At 37.3% G+C, this 26,224-nt stretch overlaps 1 protein-coding gene across 6 annotated transcripts in view; it reads left to right on the plus strand.

Moving 5' to 3' along the window:
* KIF6 (kinesin family member 6) overlaps positions 1–26,224 on the plus strand; it is a 158,100-nt gene that overhangs the window by 83,344 nt on the left and 48,532 nt on the right. For all 6 annotated transcript variants that reach the window (XM_039569520.1, XM_039569515.1, XM_039569518.1 and 3 more), the window contains 2 exons: positions 14,418–14,520; positions 22,593–22,648. In XM_039569520.1, the coding sequence (XP_039425454.1) occupies positions 14,418–14,520; positions 22,593–22,648 (159 nt within the window). The remainder of the gene's footprint in view (positions 1–14,417; positions 14,521–22,592; positions 22,649–26,224) is intronic.

The raw sequence follows: 26,224 nt of genomic DNA on the forward strand, positions 1-26,224 counted from the left end.
CGCTTTGAGATTTCATGTTCAAAGGCCATCTGTAAGAGCAAAATCTTGTTTTTCTAACACTGAGGAGCAGTTGAAATGATTTGTGAAAGTAAGACAGTGAATTAGAAGCAGAAACCAATATAAAGCCTTGGAAGTCTTGACTCTTCATTCTTAGCATAACTGTTCAACCCAGTTCTTGACATTGTTTCTCTTTATTGATAACTAATTTGTTTGGGAAGCTTTGCTGAAACTCTGGGCTATGCTGGCTACTTAAAAGTCTATACAAGCATGGGCAAACATACACTATATTTGATATTTATTGCAAATTCTGAGAGTAAGCTGCATAAAAGTATATTTCATGCAAATCTGTCTCTACTTGCTCAGTAAAAGAGAGAAAAGCACTCAGAGTAGGCTGGGAAAGTTGTGTTAAAATTATTGAATATTTTATTATGAATCTTTTCTTCTGCAATACCTCCCCACTTTGATCAGCACTCTTGATTTATGCCATTTACATCTAGCTATATTTCTGGGGAGAAATAATTCTAAATATTTCAGAAATTTCCTTTAATCTTTAAGTGTACAGAGAGAGAGTGACATCAGTTTGAATAATGACCAGTGGTTGGAAACAGAAGAATGTCTTAGTTTTGTATCAGAAGTGTTAAAACAACTTTCTGTTAGGGAATACTAGAAGAAAAAGACTTCTGGGAAAACATCCTTTTGATTTTCAGCAGGTTTATTTAATTAACTGAAGCTGATACAAGAGCTCATGGCTCTGATACAGCACATTTAATATTGTAGTAAGCTTGAATGACAAGGAATGTCCATAATTTACTGTCCCCTTTTGATCTTCAGGAAAACAAGCAGTTTAAAGCCATCAAATAAACATAGTGTACTTGGCCTTCAGGAAGAATTACGCTATTTTTCTAGTGATTGTCACTTATTTCAACAGATTTTTGAGTGGCAAAACTGCTTTTAATTCTATGTCCTGACATAAGCAGATTTAGAGCTATAGAGGTTATTGGTTCAAAAATTGTCTTTTGATCCTTAGTTGCACATTAATTATATAGTTCAGTTGGTTACAAATTTTGGTTAAAAAGGCATTGAAAGAAGTTGCTATTCACAGTGGGAATTGTGCCAATATGAAATGGAATTTCACTCAAATACTTTCTATTACATGATTGGGCTTTTTTGTTTTGTTTTGTTTTTTTGGTAAGAGAATTTCCCTCAAATAGCTTCTGAGACCATTGAATTTTCACCAGAAAAACTCTGTGGTATGATGAGCCAGGGAGACAACAGGGGATTCTTCCCTCTGTGAGCAATCAATTTTGCCTTTAATATCTCTGGTACAAGAATGTCATCACTTTTGATTAAAATGAGAGTTTTTTGAATCATGGAAATAAAAGGCAATAATTAAAATTCAGAAGAACCCAGATTACTTTATTTTTAATTATGATTATTCTCAGTTTTAATACAATAGACATGTTAGGCATCATAACAATAAAGTTCTCCTTTTCTCTTTTTATTTACTGTGGAGGCTATAGGCAGAATAGATAAAGCTGACAATAAATTAGTGGGAGTAGTTCTCTGAAGAGAACATATTTAGGTTATGTCAAGTGTGTTCCATGTTATTGTGCAATTGTATACATGTTGTAAAAAAGAAAAACAATTTGTATTTTGAATAATGAAGATGTCCTAATATTTGAGGGGGTTTTTTCACTTGTTTATTCTCAGGAGCAAGTAAGGCTTTGTGTCTTTCTGCTTATCCGTTATTATTGTGTACATATGTTGGCTGTCTCTTCAATTGCCATGAATGTACCTGGGGGAAAAAATGTCTGTGCCTGTTTATTGGCAGGATCAGGAATTTGGCTTCTAAATTAATTTGCTTTCCATCATCACTGCTGAGGACGGAAAAAAAATGTGTAATCATGTAGTGTAAATATACATCTAATAGTAAGTGATTTGGAATCACCATCATTTTTCAAAGGCTCATGGAATTTATGTAATTCTATAAATATGCACCCACCAATAAGACAAAAAGATAAATGGTCAAGAAATTGCTAAAGATGTACGGATAGATTTCTGAAAGACAAACATTTTGTGAATTATTATAAGCAAGTAGATGTTGCCAAATCATAGGTTTATTTTACCACACACCAGTATCACATCTGATTTTTATATCATGGGGAATGGTTGCTGTACATGAAGACAATGAATGATTATTTTGCTGAATGTGCTTATTTGTTGTTATGGAAGCAGGACTTACTTTTAATGGGATAGGCCACACTAACCCACAACTACAGGGCAAAAGGCACTTCCTGCCTTTAGGGACAATTTAAGATGGAAGTTTCATCCAAAATTTGAATTAATTTTAGCATAGTGAGGTTTCAGGGATTGAATTTAGAGTTAATATGTGCACTTCTGTTTCAAAATTATATTTGTAAACCCCAACATGGTTATTTCTAATGTTTTCTTTGAAGACAAAAAATAAAGTGAATAGCACAGATCTTTTGGTCAACTTAGTGGCAGTTGTCTCTGGCTATTCATTTTGCCTTTGTTATGATAGAAATTCATTCTCTGCAGCAATCCTGCCCTCAAAGATGGTACCTTAATCATTTCAGTGGCCCAATATGGTGGGATTTCACCTTGAGAGTATGGGAGAGTAGGAATTAGTTGTCCAGTAGTTTTACAGTGCTCATAGTTTTGTAACTCTAAATTCAAAATAGAAGTTTCTTGTCATTAAGTCGTAGTTCTTCATTAAAATGCATTAAGATATATTTAACAAAAAAATCTCCAATTTTTTGCAGCAGCAGTAGCATAAACATTGTTCATGGCCAGTGTGATCCCCCTTGCTGCTTCCAACATGTAGCAAGCCTGAGACTGTCAGGTGGAGAATTAATCTTTAATGAATATGGTCCTCCTCTGTTCCCATTTATATTCCTTCTTGGTTCTGGAAGCAGTACTGTAGTTAGGCATAAAAGGTGTTCTTCATTCATCATCCAAGAGTGCATGTACCATGCTCCAAAAATGAATGTGCAAAGAGGAAAAGGTCCAGGTGAATCCCTAGATTGAAGGGAAGAGGCTTTGAAATCTGGCTGCAAAGGGCTACACATACAATGTAGTAAAGAATAATCCTTTTTTAGTTATTTCAAGATTGCAGAACTGGCAGTGGGGAACTCTCACATTCAGTGTTATTAATTCAAAACCTAGAGATATTTATATATTTGAGTGGCTATTTTCACAATAACAGTGGGAATTAAGGATTGTATTTCAGGTCAGAATGATAGTACTAGTTGGAGAACTTAACATTCCTGCTTTTAGTTACATTTTCAATTTAAAATATAGAGATTTTAAGCATTATTTCTAGATCAGATGGGTTATTAGAACCCTATGGGTTGGGTTTTTTAAAATGTTTCTCAGTCTTCTATGAGGAGTGTCTGTGCCAAGAGGAATAAACAGGGATATTTGTTTGAATTCCAAAAATATTTCTGTAGTATTAATGAAATTTCTCAAGCATGTTTTATTCCTTCAAGCCATCTAAACTAGAGACACTTATTACCACTTACTACTTTTAGTCTTGATGTAAGCAATGAGGTTATTGCTTTTATCCTTTTGTCATACATAAGAAGTCCCAAATTTACCACATACAAGGTTTTAGAGGCTTTTAGCTGATACATAGGATTGGCTAGGGCAATACTAACTTTCACTGACCCTGGTAACATTTTAACCCAACTTCCTTCCATCCTCCTTCACTCAAATGTGCATTTAGGTGGTGTTTCTTTTGAACTGCACTGAAATAGCAAGTTACACATTTTGAGTATTCACATTAGTATATATCCACCCTAAGAAAAGAATACATCCACATACTTAACCTTCTGCAGTTGTTCTGTGGTTTTACAATGACAATTTTTGACCTTTTTTGTGGTGAAATTGCCAGAGCAGAAGTACTGTCATACCTAAACTAACTGAAGAGGGATATCAGCAGATACAGAGGATAGGAACGCTGTCGTCACATTAGGAACTTGAAAGCATGTAAGCAGATATTCAGTAACATTAATTAATGTCTTAAAAATTTATAAGCAGCAAAAAGGGTCACCTCACCTGTCAAGCTGAGTTTGTTGTCAGTTATATTTTTATTGATAAAAGCAGTATTTCTGTTCAGTATACATGAATTTTTCCCTGCAATTGTTGATATATTAGTAGAGTCTGAATGCATTTTTGTTTAAATGCAACATTTCAAAGTTGTCTGTAAGCTCTTAAGTAAAGAAAGTTATAGATTTATCTTAGAATTTCTTAAGCATGGACTGTATTAGAAGAACAGTAAAAGAAGCATCCAAATGGAGTTTATGTTTCTGCCTTTATACAGAGTTTTCCACTGGTCTCTGGGACCTGGGCTGACTGAAGGCTGGTGGTGCTAGTAATGACTAAAGTGAAGAAGGCATTCAGAAGCACTGCCTTTCCATGTCCTGTGTAACTAGGTCCCCCACCTCATTCAGCAGGGAACCCACATTTTCCCTGGCCTTCCTTTCGTCACCTGTGCATGAAGTCCTCCTTGTTGTCTTTAAGCCATTTCTTTCCATGTTACACTTTGTGTAGCCCAGTACAAGGACGGAACAGTTAAACAGCATAACATCTGTACATATATTATTTTAGCTGATAAGGTAATGTTAGGTCACAGGCTGGACTCGGTGATCTCAAAGGCCTTTTCCAACCAAGCTGATTCTGTAAGTCTGTGGTTCTGTATACTCACTGTACAGCTCACATAAAATCAACATGAATATCCAGTTGCACTGGAAACAACCAATGGCTTCAGTTTTGGCATAAAAACAAAAGGAAGATACCTCATTCTTTACTTTTCTCTACAGAATGAATGTACTAGGGATGGAAATTAAACTTTCTTTTTAACAGTTTTAAGCTGCATTTCGAAAGGTCTTGCTATAGGTGCAATTTGATATCCTAAAATTTTAATCAGCTGTTCATATACTTTTTTGTAACAAGGACAGCTATTACTTTTCCATTTTGATTAATTTATCAAAACTTCCATGGAGGCAGGATTTCTCTTTTTGCAAACAACAACTGCTAATGACAATAGCTAAACCATGTGAACTTAAGTAAACTTTGTATTATATATTAAGAATGTTCAAGTTGGTATTTATATTTCTGCTCATGGAATCTGTTTCTGAAGGTTTTATTCTTAGAATATTGAAAGTGAATACTCTTGATGTGTTGCATAATTTTGTTCATAAAAATGTGATGTGCATGCTATTTGTCATTATTGTCAGAAAAAAATTGTTTTAAATTCTGAGCTATTTCTTCACTTTGTCCCATTTTTAGTAAGTAGCAGGATTTTGGTAAAATTAACTTAAATATAGCTCTAATTTGAATTTTTAATAAATTATTTTGATGAATGCCTCTGCTCAAAATGTTTTATTAAAAATACAAATTACAGATTTACTTAAACCTGCTCAGCCTTTTACACTATGTTAACACTGATTCAGAAGACAAGTACACTTACTGGATGGGTTTGGCAAAACTGGTTTTGAAAAAGTATGTCTATGGCATTCAGAATAGTTTTTCTTTTTTCTACAGTCTACAAAGATTTAGTGTTTCCTTTACGATTCAATCCTTCAAGATTTTTTTCCCATTCAAAATAGAATATGGTCAAAAGAGTTCTTAAAAGCAGTAAAAAGCCTTTAAGAGCTGAGGAAAGTCTAAAATAATGAGTAGTTTCACCTAAAGATAGCTGAGAGTTTTGTAAAAACAATATGATAAAATTTGACAAGCTGAAGTGAAAGTTCAGGAGAGAAATTAGCCAGTTTGATTTTATGTATAAGTTCAGGCCCCACTGTTATCTCCTCCTTTTCTGCTTTGTCTGCTATTTCAAAACCACTACAGATAAAAATGGAATATATGAATGTGTCTGGACTGGCAATGACTGCTCTCTTTCTACATGCACTAATCTTTACTTAGTCTTACTAAAATGCACTCTTTGTGTAACACAAGAGGCACAATGCCCTAAATTCCAAAGCAAATTGTACAACTTGTGTCAGGGTAGGTGTTTAAGAGCATGCAAGTTACACAAGTGTTCTCTAAACTTCTGCTGATTTATGGGCGCAGGACTCCCATTTTGGCTCTGCTGGACTTCTGGAGCTTGTCATGTGCCTAGACGTCCTCAGTTGTGAGATTATTTGAAACTTCTGAAGGCTTAATTTTGTGTGTATATTTAGAGTACAGTTAGTACACACTGATGCAGTCTGTAATGTAGCAGGTACAGGACTCCTTCAGAGAAGGATAAAAGGCTTCCTCACTAGGTAAGTGCTTGAAATTTATTGTGGTCATTGCTGAGGTATAACATATAACATGTCTAATTACTTTTTCAAATCTGGACACTGGTACACAGCGGGCTCCTGTGTTCATTCTTGGAGGCAAATCCCAGTACAGCTTCAACAGAGCAAGAATCAAATTTCATTTTTTTACAGAGAAATTCCACTCATTCCTTAATTGCTGATGTTCAGCTTCCAAAAGAGCTAAGTGATGAAAGTGGTAAAGCTGTTCCTCTTGAATATAAATAGATAGTAAATTTTAAAATTAGGTTATCTAGATTGCTGCCTGGCAAAAAGAAATAGCTTACCAGGGAGTTTATCTCATGGTTTCTTCTCTCAACACTACCTCAGCATACCCCATTCAATGCTGGTTCCTGCTGGGAAAAAAAAAATAATAAAAAGACCAATTTCTCATGAAGTGACCCCTGCACTTCTGTAGTTTACAGCCTGAAATATTAAAAGATAGTCCCAAGATAGTACTAATTAATGGTGTACCCACTATAGAGGATTTTTTTCTTTTCTACCTAAGATGTAGTACATACAGGCTTCTACTTCAGAAAACCTCAGTATCTTAATAAAGAAAAAGCTAAAATGTAATATGAAATTAAAAGTACATTAAGTTTCCAAAACCAGATTGATGTTTATAACAAGTTCTTTTCCCTCTGCTAAATTGTTCTGAAAATGAAATATGCTTCTTTTGTGGTTTATGGTGTTACTGGCAAGCCTGGTGGTAGAAATGATTCTCCAGACACCAAAAATACATGCAGATGTCTACAGATGTCCCTAACAAAAAACTTCACTTGCATTTAGTCCAAGTTGTCATGACTCCATTGATGTAGGTTGTCATTTTGTAGAGCTCTTAAAATATTCTTATCCACCGCTCAGAGTAATTCTTCTAAAATTGAGAAAGGTATATTAAAAAGGAGAATTTAAATACCGTATCTATCACTCAAAACAGCATAGAACATGTAAATTGGGCAAATGTTGAGACTGTTCCATTTTTTATAGATGTGTTGGTCTAGCTGAAAAAGGCAGAAAAGTCTTTGAACCTAAAAGCCCTTTTTCAGGTCTAAGACAAGCAGCAAATGTTGCTGCTACGGCATGTCAAGTACATGAAGCATGTCAAAACACATTTAATTTGCTATTACTCAATCTTAATTGAAGTCCTCATTTTAAGCTCAGTAGTCTAAATTTGATTTAAAATCAACTCTAATTTGAATTGACTCAAATGCATAAATATAGGCCCTTTCTGGTATTTAGTGAAACTTTTACAACTGCATCAACCAATAAAGGGAACAGATTTAGATTCCTACAAAAGAAGGGAAATGCACAGTTTCTTTGTAATATCTGGTGTTTGATGTAAACTGAACAATGCAGTATGACATATATATCCTGTTTTATGAGAAGTTATCTGAAATGTGTGATTCTGTCATATACAGAAGTGAATCTTACTTATTTAGAAGTGGCAGCACCATTGGGTGGGTCTCCTAAAGTTCTTGTGGGTTTGACTTCATATTTTCCTTCATATCCACCCACTGAGCTTCTGCCAAGCCTACCATGCTTCATTTCAGGCTTTCCCTTTGTACCTACTAATTAAGGACTTTCAATGTGTGTATGTATTATACAATCAAATATGATCTCACAGGCAGCTTTAAAGAAATAAATGGTTGCAAATAGCAGCTGAATTTTTTTCTCCTTTGAAACCTACAAGGTGTCATACATGAAATTTAAAATACTTCTCGGATAATATTTGTGTCAGAACATGACTATCAGCAGGTACACTATTTCATTCCCCACTGCTGAGATCTGCAAACATTTTGGTTATGCCAAATAGCCTCTAACTGCATTCTCATCTCTATGCTCCAACTTTGACGTTGATAACTCTGGTGCCCAGTGGCTTTTTAAAGAGAATATACTAACATAACCAGGTAACTCAAAAGTTGGCACGCTGTAAATAATCGGTGCTGGTGCAGATATTCTAGAGCATCTTTACTCCATGCCGTGTACTCTGAGAAATATAACAAAAATTATCTCTGAGAAATATAACAAATTATACCTGAGAAATCTGTAAGACATAAAAACATAACCACATAATCAGACAAAACTGACTTTTGCAGAGTTGACATTATATGTAATACCTAGGTATTTTGTTTTATTTTAATCATCTTAAAGCAATCCCATTTCTAGTGATATTAATTGCATTAGAAATGGTGCTTGTCTTTGATTTGTGTCCAACATGCTCCTGTAAAAGATTGTTCTTTGCTGTTCATTATTTTCAGGGTTTCATTGAATGGTGATTTCTATTCCATTTATAAATTATTTGAACATATATGGAATAGGTTGTTTCATCAATCACTTAATTTCATGTGGAAGCAATAAGGTCTAGGTAAGTTACCCATGCACCAAATAGCTCAAGGTTTCCACGGTGGGAATTTTCACTTGTGGCATGCAGTCTGACCTGCCTAGGTTAATGTTCAGTACCACATTCAACATGCTCACAATCTCAATAAATTGTTCATTTTACCCTCTTCCTCCCCTGTAAATAAACAAAGAAACTCCAGAGCACAAGATATTAATTTATGCGCATGTTTTTTTTAGTTCATTGCATCTGAATATTCTGGTTTTCCTTCAAGGCTTTTAACTTCCCCAGAAACTTCAACACTGCAGGAGTGCTGTGAGCAACCTTGTTTTATGTCTTTCCCATTTTTGAATCATAGTCTAGTGAAGGTAGCCATATGTAACACACATGCTTTTCATGAGAAATTTAGCTGAGCTTTGCAGTAGGGAAGTATTTGTTGTATATTGTTTTGCCATTTGCTTGCCTATTTTTAAGTATTTATTCTTTATTGACTCGTTATTGCAAGCTCTGTTACATCTTTTTCCATTCTGAACAGATGGCTATGATATCTTGACGTATCCTGGTAAAGATGTAACGAATTATGCTTACATGACCTCTAATACCTTAGTTCTATTGCAAAGACTTACCAAATAATTTGTCGTTAGTTTCATTTGAAAGTTTTCACAGTTCCTTTGTTCCCATTTGATAATACGTGGAAATACATAATAGCCCAAACAGGCTGACAATCCTCATAAGCATGAAGACTCACAATTCACACTAGTTGCTATCCTGAAATTCTTCAGACTACTGTCACTCGAATGAGAGCTTTCCTTGAGCCAAGGGGACTTTTTGCTTCTATTGATTTCAGTGGAAGGGCTGACAATTCTTTTCTAACAGACCACTTAGTAGAAATTGAAAGAAAATGGAAAGACTTTTACTCCTTCTTTCATGCAGAAAATGAAGTTTCTGCAAAACAGATACATGGGCAGATATGAGAACAGATGCCTTTCTCATCAGAATACATTCTCTGAACAGTTATTCCCAGGAGTTTGTCAACAGTCTTAATGTTCCTCCCTCAGAACAGATCAATTTGCAATCTTAATACTTCTCTTCTGGAGAGTTGTTTCCAATTTTTTTGTGGGTTAAACTGGCAGCCTCTGGCATGAGGGCTGCTGAAACCCCCTCAGAGCTCTCATACCAGGACCAAAATCTGGTTACAAGTGGTGTTGTGAGGAGACTCTGTGGTTCTGCTTTCAGACAGAGAAGATATCAATTTCATGCTATTGTTTGACAGATTTTTCCAGACCTAACTGAAGAGCAATGTAAATTTTTTTCTGTAGGTTTCATGCATTAAACTTTATGAAGATCTTCTCCCTCTGAGCAATAACCCTTTTTCAACAAACAAACTGAAAAACAGAAGGTGGCCAGACTCAAGACTGGAAGTGCCATTTCCAGATTGAGCAGTCTCAAAATTTTTATGGGGAAAAAAACCCAAAAACAAACCACTAAAATAAAGTACTTTAAAATTGTCCAGTATTTATAAACTTTGGTCACTAGTACAAGCTGCTGTAGGATTTTTCGGTGTTGGATATATTTAAAAATCAATATGGTCATGTAGATATGCAACTGGTTTTGATCACTTTTGACAACAAAATAAGGTCTATGGTTATCCCCTTGCATGTTCCTACCTTCTCAGTGTAGTCCTTGAGTAATCGCAGTGGATACTATTTAATTTTAAAATAGCATTCAGCCAAATACTTTCTCTGTTGGCAGTCGAAGACCCAGCATGACACTATACTGTACATGTTCCATTAAAGTTTCTTTAAAATTAACATTTGGTGTTTAAGATGGCTGTAAACAGCATTTGTGTATGTAACAGCATAGAATAAATGCTAAAATCTCTAAATTAGTGAGTGATAGAATAGTATGCACAGTATCTGCCAGGGTCTTTGCTGATATACAGGCTTCTACCTCCTGTAGGCATACCACTGAGTCCTTAAATCACTCTGAGCTTTTCTTACCTTAAAAAGTAATCAGCAACATCCAAAATCCTTATCATGTTTTTGCTCACTGTGTTTTGAATTATTACTGATTCCAAGAGTTTAGGCTATTATCAATACTACATCAACCTTTCTATTTCTTGGTCATGTCAGATGTTGTTGCTCGAGTTCAGAGCTTGTGAGACATCACTGCCACCCTGCTGACTTACTCAAGTTCAGTGGGACAGCTGTAATTTGCACATTTCAGCAGAGGAGCCTATTGAACCAAATTTTTTTGCTTAATATGAAAGCTGACAGAGTTCACTGGATCAGAGTACAGACTGAAATCAAACCTTCGATGAGAACATTCCTAAGCATTCAAAGTCATACTGTGGATTGAACCTGAATTTTACCAAAAATTTCAGCTATGTGAATTTGCTCTAAATGATGATGGGTTTGCTGTGAATTTTGCATTGTGTGAGTTGGGCATATTTGTGTTTTAGTGTTGCACAATCTAAGAGGAAAGGTATAAGTAAAATTAGGTTGATAGAAACTTTATCTGTTTTTATGCAAACCTGTCAACTGGGGTTTCCTGAATGTGATTGAAAGAAAATTTTATGCTTTTTCCAATGATCTGGGTTATTTTTATGGTAATGATTATTCCAGGTCACATTGTAATGACTTGATGACATGTGTTCCCTGGTTCTCATCCTGCAGGATATGATGGTTCTTCCTTAGATAAGAATTTTCAAATATTTATTTTGTAACACTATTCCATGGTAATTAAGAAAGAGAGGAGGAATTTTTTGGCTTTTAAGAGTGAAAGAAATTGTTTTCTCTAGCAGTTTTATCTGAACTATTCCACTACCCTGCCAAAACTTTGTCCTTATCATTGGTTTCTTCTCTTAATTCTGTTTTTGTTTATATAATGTAAATATTGCTGTACATAGATTTCAATTTCAAAGCTAGAGAAAAACAAATCAAATAACACCTTTTAAATGTTTAAATGAACATATAGCTTATTCGTTAGAATTAAGCCCAGGAGAAACAGCATGCCAATAATGTTAATGCACCATGGCATTTGGAGGTCATTTGAAGGAAGGTGAGACTATTTTATGAAATTACAGATTATTTAAGGAAATGTATACATAATGATGGAAGATACCAAATCAACCATGGAAAAGAAATAATCTTCACTACTGAGCAGAATGAAGACACAACTACTCCATCAAGATTTCAGTGTCTCTTGCAGTCTTTTACTGTTACTAACATTGTCTTCCCTTATTGTCTTCCTGAACATCTCTGTCATTACCCATAGGCTGCAACGTCCTTCTGCAGCTGTTTTATGCTCATATTATACTGAAATACAATCTCAATGGTCCTTTCTAAGTTTGTTTCCCTTTATACCATTTTCAGAATGGATTTGTTTACTACTTCATATGTTTCTCTATTTTCTTAAAATGAGCTACATAAACCAGAAAATTTCCCCTTCCCAAGTGTTCTGGGGATCTATTTTTGTGTGCTTTGTTTGGCTGTACAGATTTGCTGCCTTTTCAAGCTAGTGCTGGAAAATGATTATCAGGTTACCTTTAATTTTGGTTGATGGATTTTTGCCGGGCAGCAGCAATAATCACTGTAATAGTTTTGTTTTCTGACCGTACTTTTGTGTTTTTACTTGTACTCTCAAACACAGCACACAGCCAGAAGAGTTAAATACTTTACATTGCAGTGTTATGTATGAGTAAGGGCATGTCATTGTTTATCTTAGGCTTGATGATAAATTTTGTCCTGGCTTTCTGCTCTTAATACAAGCTTTTTCTGCAACAGAAGCAATTCTAGGGGGTCAATTCAGGCTGCATGTTAAAATTAGTGCTAGAGATGGGATGAATGTACTATAAAATTCTTCTTGCAAAGCTGCCTGTTTTTCTTCAAGGCAGGTATGAAACATGAACATTATACTCTCAGGTCAGGACCACAGAAAAATATATTTTCCTGAATTCTCTTGCTCTTTTGGATCACACAACAGAAAATACTGCACTGTATCTTTCTTTGATTTTCTTATTCAGAAAGGGTGGAGCATTTCTGCATGCTTTGCCATTCAAACATTCCTGGTGGTTCTATTTTCAACTCAATATTTTTGAATTAGTAACAGATGTGCTGGTTCTTTTAACTGAAACAGGGGGCAAATTTTTCTCTATATTTTAAATAAACTTTTTAAACTTTTACTTCATCATTGAACCCTGAGTTCTACTTCGTGTTACCAGCCTTCTCTGTAAACAGTATGTTACATCACAGAAATCTTGCTGCAGTCAGTGGGAACTTATCCTGTTATAAGTATGACGAGGTGCACAGAATATATTTAGAAGAAGAATATATTTAGAAGCTTATGGACCTAGATCCCAGTAAGGGGTAACATCCCAGTATTGCACATCCCATCCTTTTTAGGCATGTTTTGCCTATTTCTTGCCTCAGTTTCACTGATGTAAATGAGTATGACTTGGTGACCCTAACCATGAAAACAATGTATTTCATGCCTGTGAAATGAGAAAATTGTGTTAAAGAAAGCAGAAGAAAGCAGGAGAAACCTGGAGAAGGAGAAAACCCTCAAGCCAAAATTGCAAAGCAGGTAGCCTGAAAAAGAACTGGTATACATGCATATGTTATTGGTAATCCTGGTCCATTGGCATAAAACATGGAGAAAACACTTGGACAGTGGATATCCTAGGAAGATTTATAGCTCCTGTTCCCAACGGATTTGGGGGTCTTGATAGCTCTGAGGCAGGAAGGCAGATTTGCGGGTAGGACAAAAGAAAGACTCAAGAGGGAAAAAAAACCAAGGAGGATCAAATTCCAGTTTAAGGAATATTATTTTCAAAGTTTAAGTTGCAATTTGGAGGTTGAATTAAAGGTGTAGCTATTTTGTATTCTTCGCACAGTTTGAGTGTTAGAATCCTCCCCCTTTCTGCTCCTGAACTATCTTCATTCCTGTAATTTATTCAAGTGCAAGTATCATCCTTTCTTCTTGCTTATTTATTGACATATATGTACTGGTGATAACACAGATGCTGGCATAAGCTCTCATTCTCCTTAAGCCTTTGATTTTTTTTGTTAATAAGAATAGAGATACATGATAGCTTACTTGGATCTATAGATCATTAGCAATGAGAACTGAAAATAATTCAGACTGTAATAATTTTCTATAGTGATTTTAAAGATTTGAAGGCCTTGACCTTCTGGTGCACAAAAGGAAACACCATGTTGTAAATGTAAAAAGGCAAGCTCCAACCATTTCGGTAGGTAGAATTCTTGCTTTGCCTAAAAGGGTATGGAAAAATATTTACTAATACGTAATTAAAAGCCCAATTTTTTTCTTCCAAGAGTACTGAAAATATTCGAGGTATATTTAGGGTCCAGTGTGAAACAGATGAAAGAAATACAGAAGCAAATTGCATTTGCTGTTGTGAAAATACCTCTGGCTCATACTTAAGAATATTTCACATACTTTAAATTTTCAAAGTTCAGTTTTACTTATGAACGTTTAAAATGATCTTGAGGAATTGTATACCTCAAGCATTCAGACTTTAGAGAAGTGGCGTGAAACATAATTAATTTGTTAGATAATAGAAATGTTTCATCAAAAATGCTTTTCCATCAGTGGAAACCGAACTTAGTCTTCTCTTTGCTTTAAGATCCCTGGGCTGACTTGCTGCATTTGTCTAAAAAGGATTTAAATAAGTGTAAAATGTCTATCTTTTGATGACTCTGAAGTAATTCTCTTTTTTATTTTTTACCTCGGGGCAGGAGGAAAGATGTCACTTGGATGTCAGGAAGCTTTTGAAGTTTTCAAGCGGGACCATGCTGACAGTATAACCATTGAGGACAACAAACAGCTTCTGAAACAGAGGTGAGTGCCACAGCAAAATACAGCTGGGGGAAGACATCTGAGGGTTCACTAGCAGGGCAGGAACAGGCAATTTTACACCAGATATCCCAGGCCTCTGTTGAGGGCTTGTTACAGGCACTTCACCTTTTCTTTCTTAGGACATTGCATGTTCAGAAGACACTGAGTGGTGATAGAAGAGCAGTCTGGATAGAAATGAAAGTAGCATGAGGAATTTTAGTGCATATTTCCACTGGTTTTATTCATCTTCACAGCCATGTTGGAGCAATGTGGCAATGGCATTCATAATCAAGAATTTTCTAGAGGACATAAAATCCATGAGGCTGAATCAATTACTGCAATTTCCACTGTCAAAAATGCTTTACTGGCTTCAGCACTGAATTAGATAGTAAGCTGGGAGATGCTTAACATATGCATGTCTGGTGTTCCTAACCTGTTTGCCAAGTGATTTTAGCTTCTCTCTGCCAGTTTTGCATTCACAAACAGAAATAATACTTTCTTCCTCCACATTTGTTGTTAATGTTGGCTAAACACTTAATATGTCTGGTGAAAATAGTGATAATGGCAGAACATTGAGAACATGAATTTTCATACAGATTTTAAACCTCACAAATTAAACCACCAACACTTGTCTATGCTGATGGGATAACAGTACTGTTTCTTTGTCAGCTTTTCAGGTGTTAACCCTCCTAGTACTGCAAAAGAAATACACAGCTTTGAGGTTGCAGAATGCCAAAAGCAGATCTCTCCATCTATACTTGTAACTACCATTTCCCCTAAGAGTTGCTTGGGGTATTTGGTTTGGTTTTTTCTGTTTGGTTGGGGGATTGCTTGTTTCTTTGCTTGTTTGTTTGTGATGTGGTGTTGTGGTGGTTTGGTTTGGTTTTTGTGGTGTTTTTTGTCCTGAGGTTTTCTCCTTCTCCAGGTTTCTCCTCCTTTCTTCTGCTTTCTTTAACACAATTTTCTCACTTCATAGGCATGAAAGACATTGTTTTCAGGGTCACCAAGTCTTACACTCATTTAATTCAGTGAAATTGAGACAAGAAATGATCTCCACGTCTTTGTGACTTACTCAAGTTCTTGCTATTTATCACTTTTCTGAACTGATTAACTTTTTATCTGGATCTGTAACTCAGCCACAGGAACACAAATTGCTAAGGTATTAGATGTATGTAAGCATTTATCCATGTAAACTGGATGTTTAGTAATGCCTTTCTTCTGATCAATATATCAGATCCTGCCACATCACTGCATGATCACTGCATAAATGATTACATTTCTGGTGTTGCTGTTCAGGAGAACACTTTATATAGTTACAGCATGATAATGAGAATAATACAGTTCTGAGCCATGCCCTGCCCTTCCTCTAGTTAATCACAATTCTTCCATATTTTTTCTGTTTGTTATTACTATGAAGCAAACCAGTATTTCCTTCTGGTTTCAGAATATATAGTAGAAATGAGCAGAATCTACAAAGTTTGATGACAGATTTGCTTTCCTTAAAGGAAAAAGAAATTCAAACTAATGCCTTGTGTAACCCCTCTCTAATAGGCATCAGCTGATTTCTGAAATCAGTGCTGATGTGAATTTTGATACTCTGGAAAAGGCAGTTTCCCCTACCATTTGCAGTCATTTTTAGCAAAGATGCTTATAGCTCCAAGTTTACCGAGTTCATTAGAATGGATTTATATCAAGTCCAGTCTGTAATTTGGAATGCAGCCTCTGAACTACCAGTTACACAAAAGTTCTGTTACCCAGCCAGTGTTCAAATTGCACAGGAAGAAGAGTGTGGACACCACATGTTTAAAGGTTACCATAGCTTCCCTTTATATGTAGGCTTCTCTTGTTAATAATTTTGTTTATAGTTGCATAACCACTTCTGTCATACCACAAACTGTTTGGTTCACAAATTACTTATTTTTAGCAATCTTATTTTTTCCTTTGGGTACTTTGGGTAGATTTTCTTGGCTTGCTAATTATCATAGAGTCAGAGAATAGGCTGAGTTGGAAGGAATTTTTAACAGTCATCTAGTCCAACCCTGCTGCAATGAGCAGGGACATCTTCAACTAGATCAGGGTGCTCAGAGTCTGTCAAGAGCCTGACTTTGAATGTTTCCAGGGATGGGACATTCACCACTTCTCTGGGCAACCTGTTCCAGTGTTACCACACTCATTGTAAAAAATTTCTCTCTTATACCTAGTCTAAATCTACCCTAAAGCATTACCCCTTGTCTTATCACAACAGTCCCTGCTAAAACATTTGTCCCCATCTTCCTTATAATTCCCCGTATATATTGATAGGCTGCAATAAGATCATCCTGCTGCTTTCTCTTCTCCAGGCTGAACAACCCCAACTGCCCCAGTCTGTCTTCCTAAGAAAGATGTTCCAGCCCTCTGATGATTTTTGTGACCCTGCTCTGGACCCACTCTAACAGGTCCATGTCTTTCCTGTGCTCCAGAACTGGACGCAGTACTGTTGAATACATTTAGTGCTCAGCTCCATGTGCAGCTGCACTGTGAGCTCTGGCTGGCAGGAGCCCGAGGCAAAAGGCCTTGATCTGGCACTGACCCTTTGTATAACAAAGGGCACAGGGACCTGTGGTGCCAGCCAGGTGGACACACACTTAGAGACACAGTAGGAGCCGGTGCCTCTGGAGGAAGAGCAGAGATTTTCACGCTCTTAGACTGTGAGGGTGTAAAAGTCCAGGGTTTCCTTTGTTCAGGGTCCCTCCTCAGAGGCGCCAGCTTGAGCTGTTATCCTGTTGTTGCATCATAATTAAATTATTTTAAGGATCCAGACATCTGAGTCTCTGCTATGGGAAACTTCGAGTTGAGCCATAAGGAAACCTTGTCTGACTGTGTGTGGTAGGTGCAGGGAGTCAAGCAGTTCACTTGTCAGCTCACTGGAGCCACCCACTGCAAAGGGGCTTAGATCCTAGATCAGGTGATGTGAGTGTAACTGATTTTGGCTAAGGACAGGGTTAATTTCTTGTAGCAGCCATGAGGGGGCAGGGCCTGGAGCCTTGTGGGCATAACCAAGACCCTATTGTTATTCAATACCATCCTATGTCATTGCCAGGGGCAGAGGAAAAGAGCCTTTTCCAGTGGGGCGAGTGTGGCAGACAGAGTGGTGGGGTAACAGTGGTCCCAGCTGAAGGGAGCACTTTGGGTGGCATGGCAGCAGCTGGGTCAAGCTCCAAACTTTCTCTTTTGCACACTTTTGTTATCATTATTGTTGCTGTTACTGTTCATTTTCTTATCTCATTGCTGTTTCCATTAAATTGTTCTTATCTCAAATCATGACCTTTGCCTTTAGTGCTTCCAATTGGAGAGGGAGCAAGTGGAAGTGTGGTTTTTTTAATGGGACTCCTACATTGGAGAATAACATTCCTAAACCACAACAGCCACCAGAATGGCTCCTGGATGGTTGGGCAGAAAAATGTCCTTTACAAATACTCCAGGTGGGATCTCACAAGATGAGTAGAGGAGAAAAATCACCTCCTCAACCTGCTAGCCTCCCTTCTTTTGATACAGCCCAGGATAAAGTTCAATGCCTGTGGTGCAAGAGCACATTGTTGGGTCATGTCCAGCTTTTCATTCACCAGTAACCCCAAGTCCTTCTCAGGGATGCTCTCAATCTCTTTATCCCTCAACCTCTATTGAGGGATAATCCTCTATCAGAATTTGCCCCAATCCAGGTGCAGGACCCTGCCCTTGGTCTTGTGGACTTCATTAGGTTCACCTGGGCCCACTTTCTGAGCCTGTCCATCCTGTCCCTCAGGTATGTCCACTGTACCACTCAGCTTGGTGTCGTATGAAATGTGCTGAGGGTGCACTCATTCCCAGTGTCTCTGTCTTCAGTGAAGGGGTCCATTCTGAGACATTACCAGTCTTAGATGGACCCCTGAGGGTCACAACTTGTCGCCAGTCTCTGTCTGGACATTGAGCCATTGACCACTACCCTCTGGATGCAACCATCCAAACAATTCTTCATCCATTGAATAGTCAACCCATCAAATCCATATATCTCCAATTTAAAAAGGAGTGGAGGGCTGTGTCAAGGGCCTTACAAAGCCAAGATTGATGACATCCGTAGTTTTTCTCTTGTCCAATGATGTAGTCGCTCCATCATAGAAAGCCACTAGGTTGGTCAGGCAGGACTTGCCCCCAGTGAAGCTGTGCTGGCTGTTTTGTATCACCTCTGTGTCCTGCATGTGCCTTAGCATAGCTTCTAGGTGGATTTTTGCCATGATTTTCCCAGGCACAGAGATGAGTCGGACAGGTTGTAGTTGCCATAGGTCCCATAGACTTATGTACAGGCTCCTTAGGTGGTCATGAACCTGATCTTCTCTTACAGTGGTAGGGACTTTTCCCCTCCAGTTCCTGTCTTGCAGTCCATCCACTGAAGTGGTGTGGGAAGAGAGATTGCCACTGAAGACTGCAGCAAAAAGTTGTCAAGTACCTCAGCCTTCTCCTCATCTACTGTTACCAGTTTGCCACTGTTGATCATCAGGGAGAGGTACATTTTCTTTGAGCTTCTTTTTCTGGCTGACATACCTGTAGAAGTCCTCCTTATTGTTCTTGCCATCCATTTCCAATGTCAGATCTAGCTGCACCTCAGCCTTTCTGGCCTGATCCCTACACAGGCAGCATCACTATACTCTTCCTAGGTTATCTCTCTGTGCTTCTACTGCCTGTGCATTTCCTGCTTGCACTTTAGATTGGTTTGCAGATCTCAACTCAGCTATGCTGGTCTCTTTCCTTCCTTGCTTGATTTCTTTCTCTTGGGGATTGAGAGCTTTTGCACTTAATGGAAAACCTTCTATAAGATCTGCCAGTTTTGTTATATTCCTTTGTTCCTGAAGGCCATTTCCCAGGGGATCCTATTGACTAACTCCTCGGAGAGCTGGAATTTTGCTTTCCTAAAACTCAGGGGCCTAACTTCCCCTGACCCATGTCCCTCTGGACTGTGGACTCCACCAACACATGACCACAGCAGCCCAGGCTGCCTCCCATCTTGATGTCTCCAATTAGCTCATTACTTTGGTGACCAATTGGTCCAGTACTGCATCCCTCTGGTAAGGCTGTCTATTACCTTGCTTAAGAAGTTATCCTACATGCATTCCAGAAGTCTCTTTGATTGTGTACTGCGTGCCATATTACTTTTTCAGGAGATGCTGACATGTTTGAAGTCCTCCAGATGGACAAGAGCCGGTAAGCACAGTGCCTCCATTAGCTGGAGCAAGAAGGCCTTGTAAATAGTCTCCCCTTGATCAGGGATCCTGCAGTAGATGCCAACCACTCAGGTCCCTTTGTTCCCTCAGTCTCTGATTCCTACCCATCAGCTATCAGCCTGCAGGTATCTGTTCTTCAGAGACAGCTCTTCAGGCTCAATCTGCCTCTTGGTTTAGAGAGCAACCTCTCCACCCCTCCTCCTCTCTGATGTGTTGTCTCTTCTGACAACCCGTGGCCATTGATAGGCAAACTCAAGTTATGGGATTTGTCCCACCAAGTTTCAGTAATGGCAACTAGATCACAGTTCTTTAGCAGTGTAGTGACTTCCAGCTGCTTCTGTCGGTTGCCCACACTGCATGCATTGGTGTAAAGGCACCTCAGCTCTTGGACACTCCATTTTCTTGGAAGAACACCCCTTAACTGCTTTGAAGTATTTCCCTAGTCTTTCCCCGTTGGCTCCTATTGTCTCAGGAGCCCCTGGCACATCTTAGTAAAACATCAAGTGTGCATTATATCACTCTTACATTAATTGAATGGTGAATTGTCAGTGAACCTACTTGGAAGTTTCACTGTGAAGGTTGCAATTGTTGATGGGGCTGTGAAATTTTTCATATAGACGTGACTATACATAGTCATACATATACAATATACATGTGTTTTTTTCTGTAACTACTTGTGTATAAATGATCAAAAGCATCAGTTAATTAAATCAAATACTGAAGAGCATTTGTTTTGTTAAAAAAATATATACAAGAAAAGATCTGGTTTTGAATAAAGCTTCTCATACTACTTCAGAGCTCTTCACAGGTGCAGTAGCTTATGCTGTAACTCAGTAATGTCTCTGGATTTAAAAAGTGGGTAAACTGATATAGTCAAAGATAATTCAAGTGAAAGAAAATAGGTTCAAGCTATCCTGTTAAGACAGTTGCCTATGGGAAGTGCCTTTGTAAGACAGAAATATTGATCTTCTACAGCTTTACAGCAATTCTTTTTCATTTTTCTTCCATACATTAATAACTGCTTCCCTGCTTAAAAGAAACCACCCTGTGTTTATACCCAGACAGAATCAGATTTCTGCAATTTGGACTTTCTATACCTGACTTCCAGAGAGCTTAATAATATCCTATTTCTTAATGCAACCTCGTTGTCTTAGGACTGTTTCTCTGAGGAGGAGAAAAATGCATCTCATTTTCTGATGAAATATGGTACCAAGAAATCTTCCCAGTTGTGCCACTCCAATGTAATATTCCATACTGCACGAAGCTTCTAAATCCCATCTTAGTCAATATTTCCAGTAGTAAAATTCTACTGAGAATACAGATCTAGTTTCCATTTTGTTGTTCTACATTAATTTTTTCCATTTTCTTCTTTCCTTGCTTTCTGTGTTTTAGCTGGTTAACAGCTAACTTGTTTTTTCAGTACCTATGGGCAAGTTTCATGGAAAGGATGAGTTTCACTTGGGCCACTTGTTGTTGTAATTTCTAATAATTAAAAACAAGTGAATATTCATTTAATTCACTGAATGTCTCCACTCTCTCGTTAGACAGCCTCTGAGTTTGTCTTGGTTTACATAATGAGTTAGAGATTTGTTTTCCAAGATGTTTATATTTTAATTACTGGCATTTGCATTCAAAGGATGAAATCTTTGCCAAAAATACTTTTTCCACTAAAATTAGTGGCTAAATTCACTCTGGGGTTTCATCATGGAGTATTTATCTTGTAGGTAATAGAAGCCATGATTTGGCAACTTCAGCCTTTCTGTTAAGTGGTCTCCACGTAAGATACACGTGATTTTTTTCAGCTAGCAATATAACTGTTCACCCACCACTATTCATAGCAGCATCACCTTAATGCTAGATAATACCACCTTTTTTTTGTTAAAGAAGTATTGGAAATAGCTTTTTCCCATTCAGTATTAGAGTCAAAACTTGTGTATTTACCTGGTTTATTTTGTTTGACTATGATTCATAGTCACAGATGGAATCTGTTGAAATGTTATAAATTAATGCCAAATTTCAGTTTATATTATTGTGCTGGTTTATAAACTATGGTGTTTAAAAAACAGATGCACGACCTATTCAACTATTGGCAGTATTTTATGAATAAAGGCTGGATAGATAGCTGACTTCGACTTTTCCAGATAAATCTCTCTGTGAACATGAATCAGAGTCAATAGCCAACACGAGATTTGCCTCAGGAATTAATAAGTAATTGATGAACTTACTATCTGGCTCATGGGACCTGAGGGAAAGAAAGAGAGAGGTACTTCAGAGCTTCTTCCCTTTGGTATTTATGCAATCCTCAAAGCATGCTTGGGGCTCTAAGTTAACCCCAGTAGAAAAAGCTTTTCTAAAGTCTAACAGAAGCTTCCATGGCTTCCACCTTTTATACGTAAGAAAGTGCTCAGGAACCCTCCAGCTTCAGCCATTTAGCCTTGTGGAATTCGGCCTTGAAAGCAAATTTTTGTGAGCAGATACCAATGAAGGCACTTGAAATTCTAACTTGTTCCAGTCTTATGAAGAAATGGACTAATTGAGAAAACGGAATTTTTCAAATCCCACTTGTGTAGGGAGAAGCCATATTTGTTTACTCTGTTTTGACATTTTTTGAGTTAGACAGAAGTACAATTTGCGGATTTCCTCAGTTACTTTGTCTAGATCAAGACTCTTCTAGATGGTTTCTCTTAGACCAGACAATCTCTCCTTGTGGAAAATTGTTTCCAGTTAGTTCTACTTATAAATGAAAAAGTAGTACTAAGAAATTATGTATTTTATTGTGATCAACTTCTGTAACTTGTTGTTCTTTAGAATAATTCTGTATCATTATTCCTGCATTGACAGGTTTGATGAAGCTAAATGCCTTGGAGAGAAATTGAATGAAGTGAGAAATAAAATAAGTGAGTATATTTTAAGTTCATTTTACCTTTTAGCTGATGAAATCACAGAATTCAAATGTATGGGAGGAGATTCTAGTTTCTAAAAGAAAAAAGTCAGTGCATGGCTAAGACTTCCAATAAGGTAAACTGTAAGCTGATGATAGCAGTAATAATTTTATTTTGATTATTTCAAATACTGTAATGTGAAAAACAGCTCCCTTCTTTCTTTGACAGGATGTCTGAAATTTACCAAAAAGAGAAGTTATGGTATTAGCATGGGATTTTTAAATTTTATTTTGGAATAAAAGTATCCAGAACCATCATTTGAAACTTTCATATCTATGGATTAAGGATTGTATTTATCCATAAATTTATATAACTTCTGATAAAAGATTACCACTCTGCACTTTGTACAGATTAATTAGAGCAATTTTGAGGAGTGCCTCAGTTTGGTGGGGAGTTTCATCATTTTTTCCTTTAAGGCTCCAACAGCATATGTTTGGTATCCAGTTTCAGATTGTTCAATGTCAAAAATCACCCATAGATATATTCAGCCCTACAGCAGGTCTAATATGATGCTCCTAGCAGACTTTGATATGTTCCTAATTGATTTCTGAGTTCTGTTGATTCCAAACCTGGAGGCTATCCAGGATTTCTGTCAGATATTAAACAGGTTTTTTTCTTTCCCTGAAGTTCTTGGAGATCAGGTTCATGTCCTCCATTTTGCACATATTCAGGTGAGCCATGTCTCTTCAACCTTGCAGATACAGGCTGTGAGGGACCAGATTAAAAGGTAATCTGGCATCCAGGTCAAGTGGTGTAGATCTTGCTCTTATTTTCTATCTCCTTCTTCTTTGGGTGGCACCAAAATAGACATGGACAATGAAGTCATTATCATCACGTCTTAGAACAGCAGTTAACTTCTGGGAAAGGACAAATGTCTCACAACACAGCTGCCAAGTGCTCTGCACTTACACCATAGCCATGATTATATTCTCTGTGGTCATGAATGATAACTACTGCCAGATTCTCCTCCCAATCACCTTTGGGTACACCACAAGTCCCTCAGAGATATTACACAGTATATTTAAATTATGCCAGATATGCGGAAAGCCTCAGCCATGTTGGCAATGCATTTTCAAACCACAGCACAGCTGATGTTTGGAATAGATCCAGAAGCAGAGACATCAGGTGCTGAGCCCTGCTGCAGAAGTTTTCTGAATACTTGGTTACTTCTATAAGACATGACACTGGAATTCACCTGTCTTTCTTTCAGAAGGTTAATTTGCCTGTGTCAGACTGGCTAGAACATAAATGTCAGTACAGAACCTGTGCATGGATATTCATAGATTGACCCATGCAAGAAGAATTTCAATATCTACCTTGCAACTATGGATCTCTGCAGTGTCCATATAAACTCACTTAACTCCTGCCAAGTAGGCTTTTTGCTGTGGCAAACTTGGAAAAGCAGGTTAAACATACTGTACAGGACTCTTTTTCCTCTGCTGTGATCTAGAAGTCCACATTGTCCTGCATTCCTTCTGTCTCTTAGATTTGCTCATCTATGTTATACCCAAGAAATTTCTTAGCCTAAATAAGGTAGAGCCAAAGTCAGCACTGACTGTCAAGCTTCTTTCTTTTGTTGGAGTTGAAATGCATTTTAGAGCCTGAACTGTGAACACCAGCAATAAGTAGCTACACACAAGCACATCTTTCTCAGTATCTGGGGTTGCAACTGTGCTGCTTGAAGACAGGAGCCTAGCAGCCACCCTAAATGCACCTCTTATCTGGGGGAGAACAAATGTTTGGAGGGTATGGGAGGCAGTAAAAGATGCAGTGGGACACATGCCAGTCCTGAAGGTACCACTTGCAATGTCATGCTGGGACAAGACTTGTGTAATCTCTAAATCCCTTGAGATTTGAATCTCTCAGAAATAATGTAACAATGCAATGTAGACGTCATCTCTCAAGACTCTGTTTCCATGGATTGCTGCAAAATCTAGAAGAAACGCTTGGTTTGGACTGAATTGCTGTGGGTTTTTCCTCAGTAAGTTAGGCAAAACTTCTGTTAGCTATAGTGCAGTAGAGTATGGATTTTGCTGCAATTAAAAACATCTGTTTAAAACTTGCTTTCGGTTAAGTTCTTCAGTGTTAAAAGTGAAACACTCAAGTATATCTGGGAAACATGAGCAATACAACAACAGTATATGTAAACTAAAAAACCAAACTGATCCCCTGAACAAAGCAAGCAGCTGTGTAACAAATCAGTAGTGTTGCACTGAGCTTGAGAATGCTTACATGCCTCTTGTAGGAAATTGTAATAGGTTGAAAACCTTCTTTAAGAATCAAGCTAGAAATGCCTCCAAAGTTCTAAGAAAAATTGTACAAAACACATTTTGGTCTTGTTTTGGTATATAAAGTGTAGCTACAAGTAAAGAGTTTTCAAATTAAAAATTAATTTCCTTACACTATTTTTTTTGTTTATTTTGGCATTAAAATGGGAAAATAGTCTTTTAATTGAGTGTTTGCTGTAACTCTACTGTATAAGCAAGAAACTCAATCCATGTTGTATCCATTTATAGCTATCTATATCCTGATTGATGCAGATGTAACTGCTTTGTGGATGGTTTTTATACACTGATGTCTGAGGCTTAGAAGTGATTATACTATACATTCCTTTCTTCAGTTCTTTCTGTGTAACACTATGCAGCACGTGAAAATTAACACTCTGGCTAATACAAATACTCCATTTTATTCTTCTGTCCTTTTGTCCTGTCCATCTTTGTTTAGACCATATTTGTTAAGGTATCTACCTATAAGCACCTCCTAGTAAGTATTAAAATTTTGCATCCAGTTCAGCTTAGTCAATTGAATTACACTACCTTATATATTTTAACAGCCTGAAATAATTTTTTTTCCATTAAGTCTGTTTCATCATAGCAGTCATACTCAGAAGACCATTAAAGATGCTAAGTAATTTTACTAACCTGCCAAATTTTTACTGAAAATGTGGTAGGCGAAATAAGAGTCATCTGCGGCCTGCAACTAGATCTTTCATTTACTTTTATTGTTGTTTTGGCTTCCTTAAGCATTCCTGGCTGCCTTGTTGTGCACAATCGAGAACAGATCCTGTCAATATCAGTTTCCATTATTTCTAAGTTACTCTTAATAGTATAAAACTATGCACCACAGAGGCCATATTAGCCCATTTCATGCAGTCTGATTATATTTTGAGATAGTGACAGCAGCATTTGGCTGTAACTTTTGTCATAAATACCCTTTCGTTCTGACTTTGGAAATATTCGTGTTTTGCAGTGAAAAGTACACACAATACTCCAACCCCTTCTCAATTACAATAGCATTTCAAAAACATCAGGAAGTTAGGGCTGTAAAAAGAAATTTGCAGTAGGATTTTCTTGGTAGGCTTTTGTTGATGTTACTGCTTGCACAAAAAGATTAAGGCAAACCATGTCTATATGTAAGGTGGATTTCAAGTGTAGAGTGACTGTAATGTCAGAAATGAGACATTGTGGCCAGCATGCCTCTTTGCTACTATACCACTTAGTCCTGGATTCTGTGTCCTTTTATGTTTAATAG

The sequence above is a fragment of the Corvus cornix genome, chromosome 3 (assembly GCF_000738735.6).
Source record: "Corvus cornix cornix isolate S_Up_H32 chromosome 3, ASM73873v5, whole genome shotgun sequence".
NCBI classification, from domain to species: domain Eukaryota; kingdom Metazoa; phylum Chordata; class Aves; order Passeriformes; family Corvidae; genus Corvus; species Corvus cornix.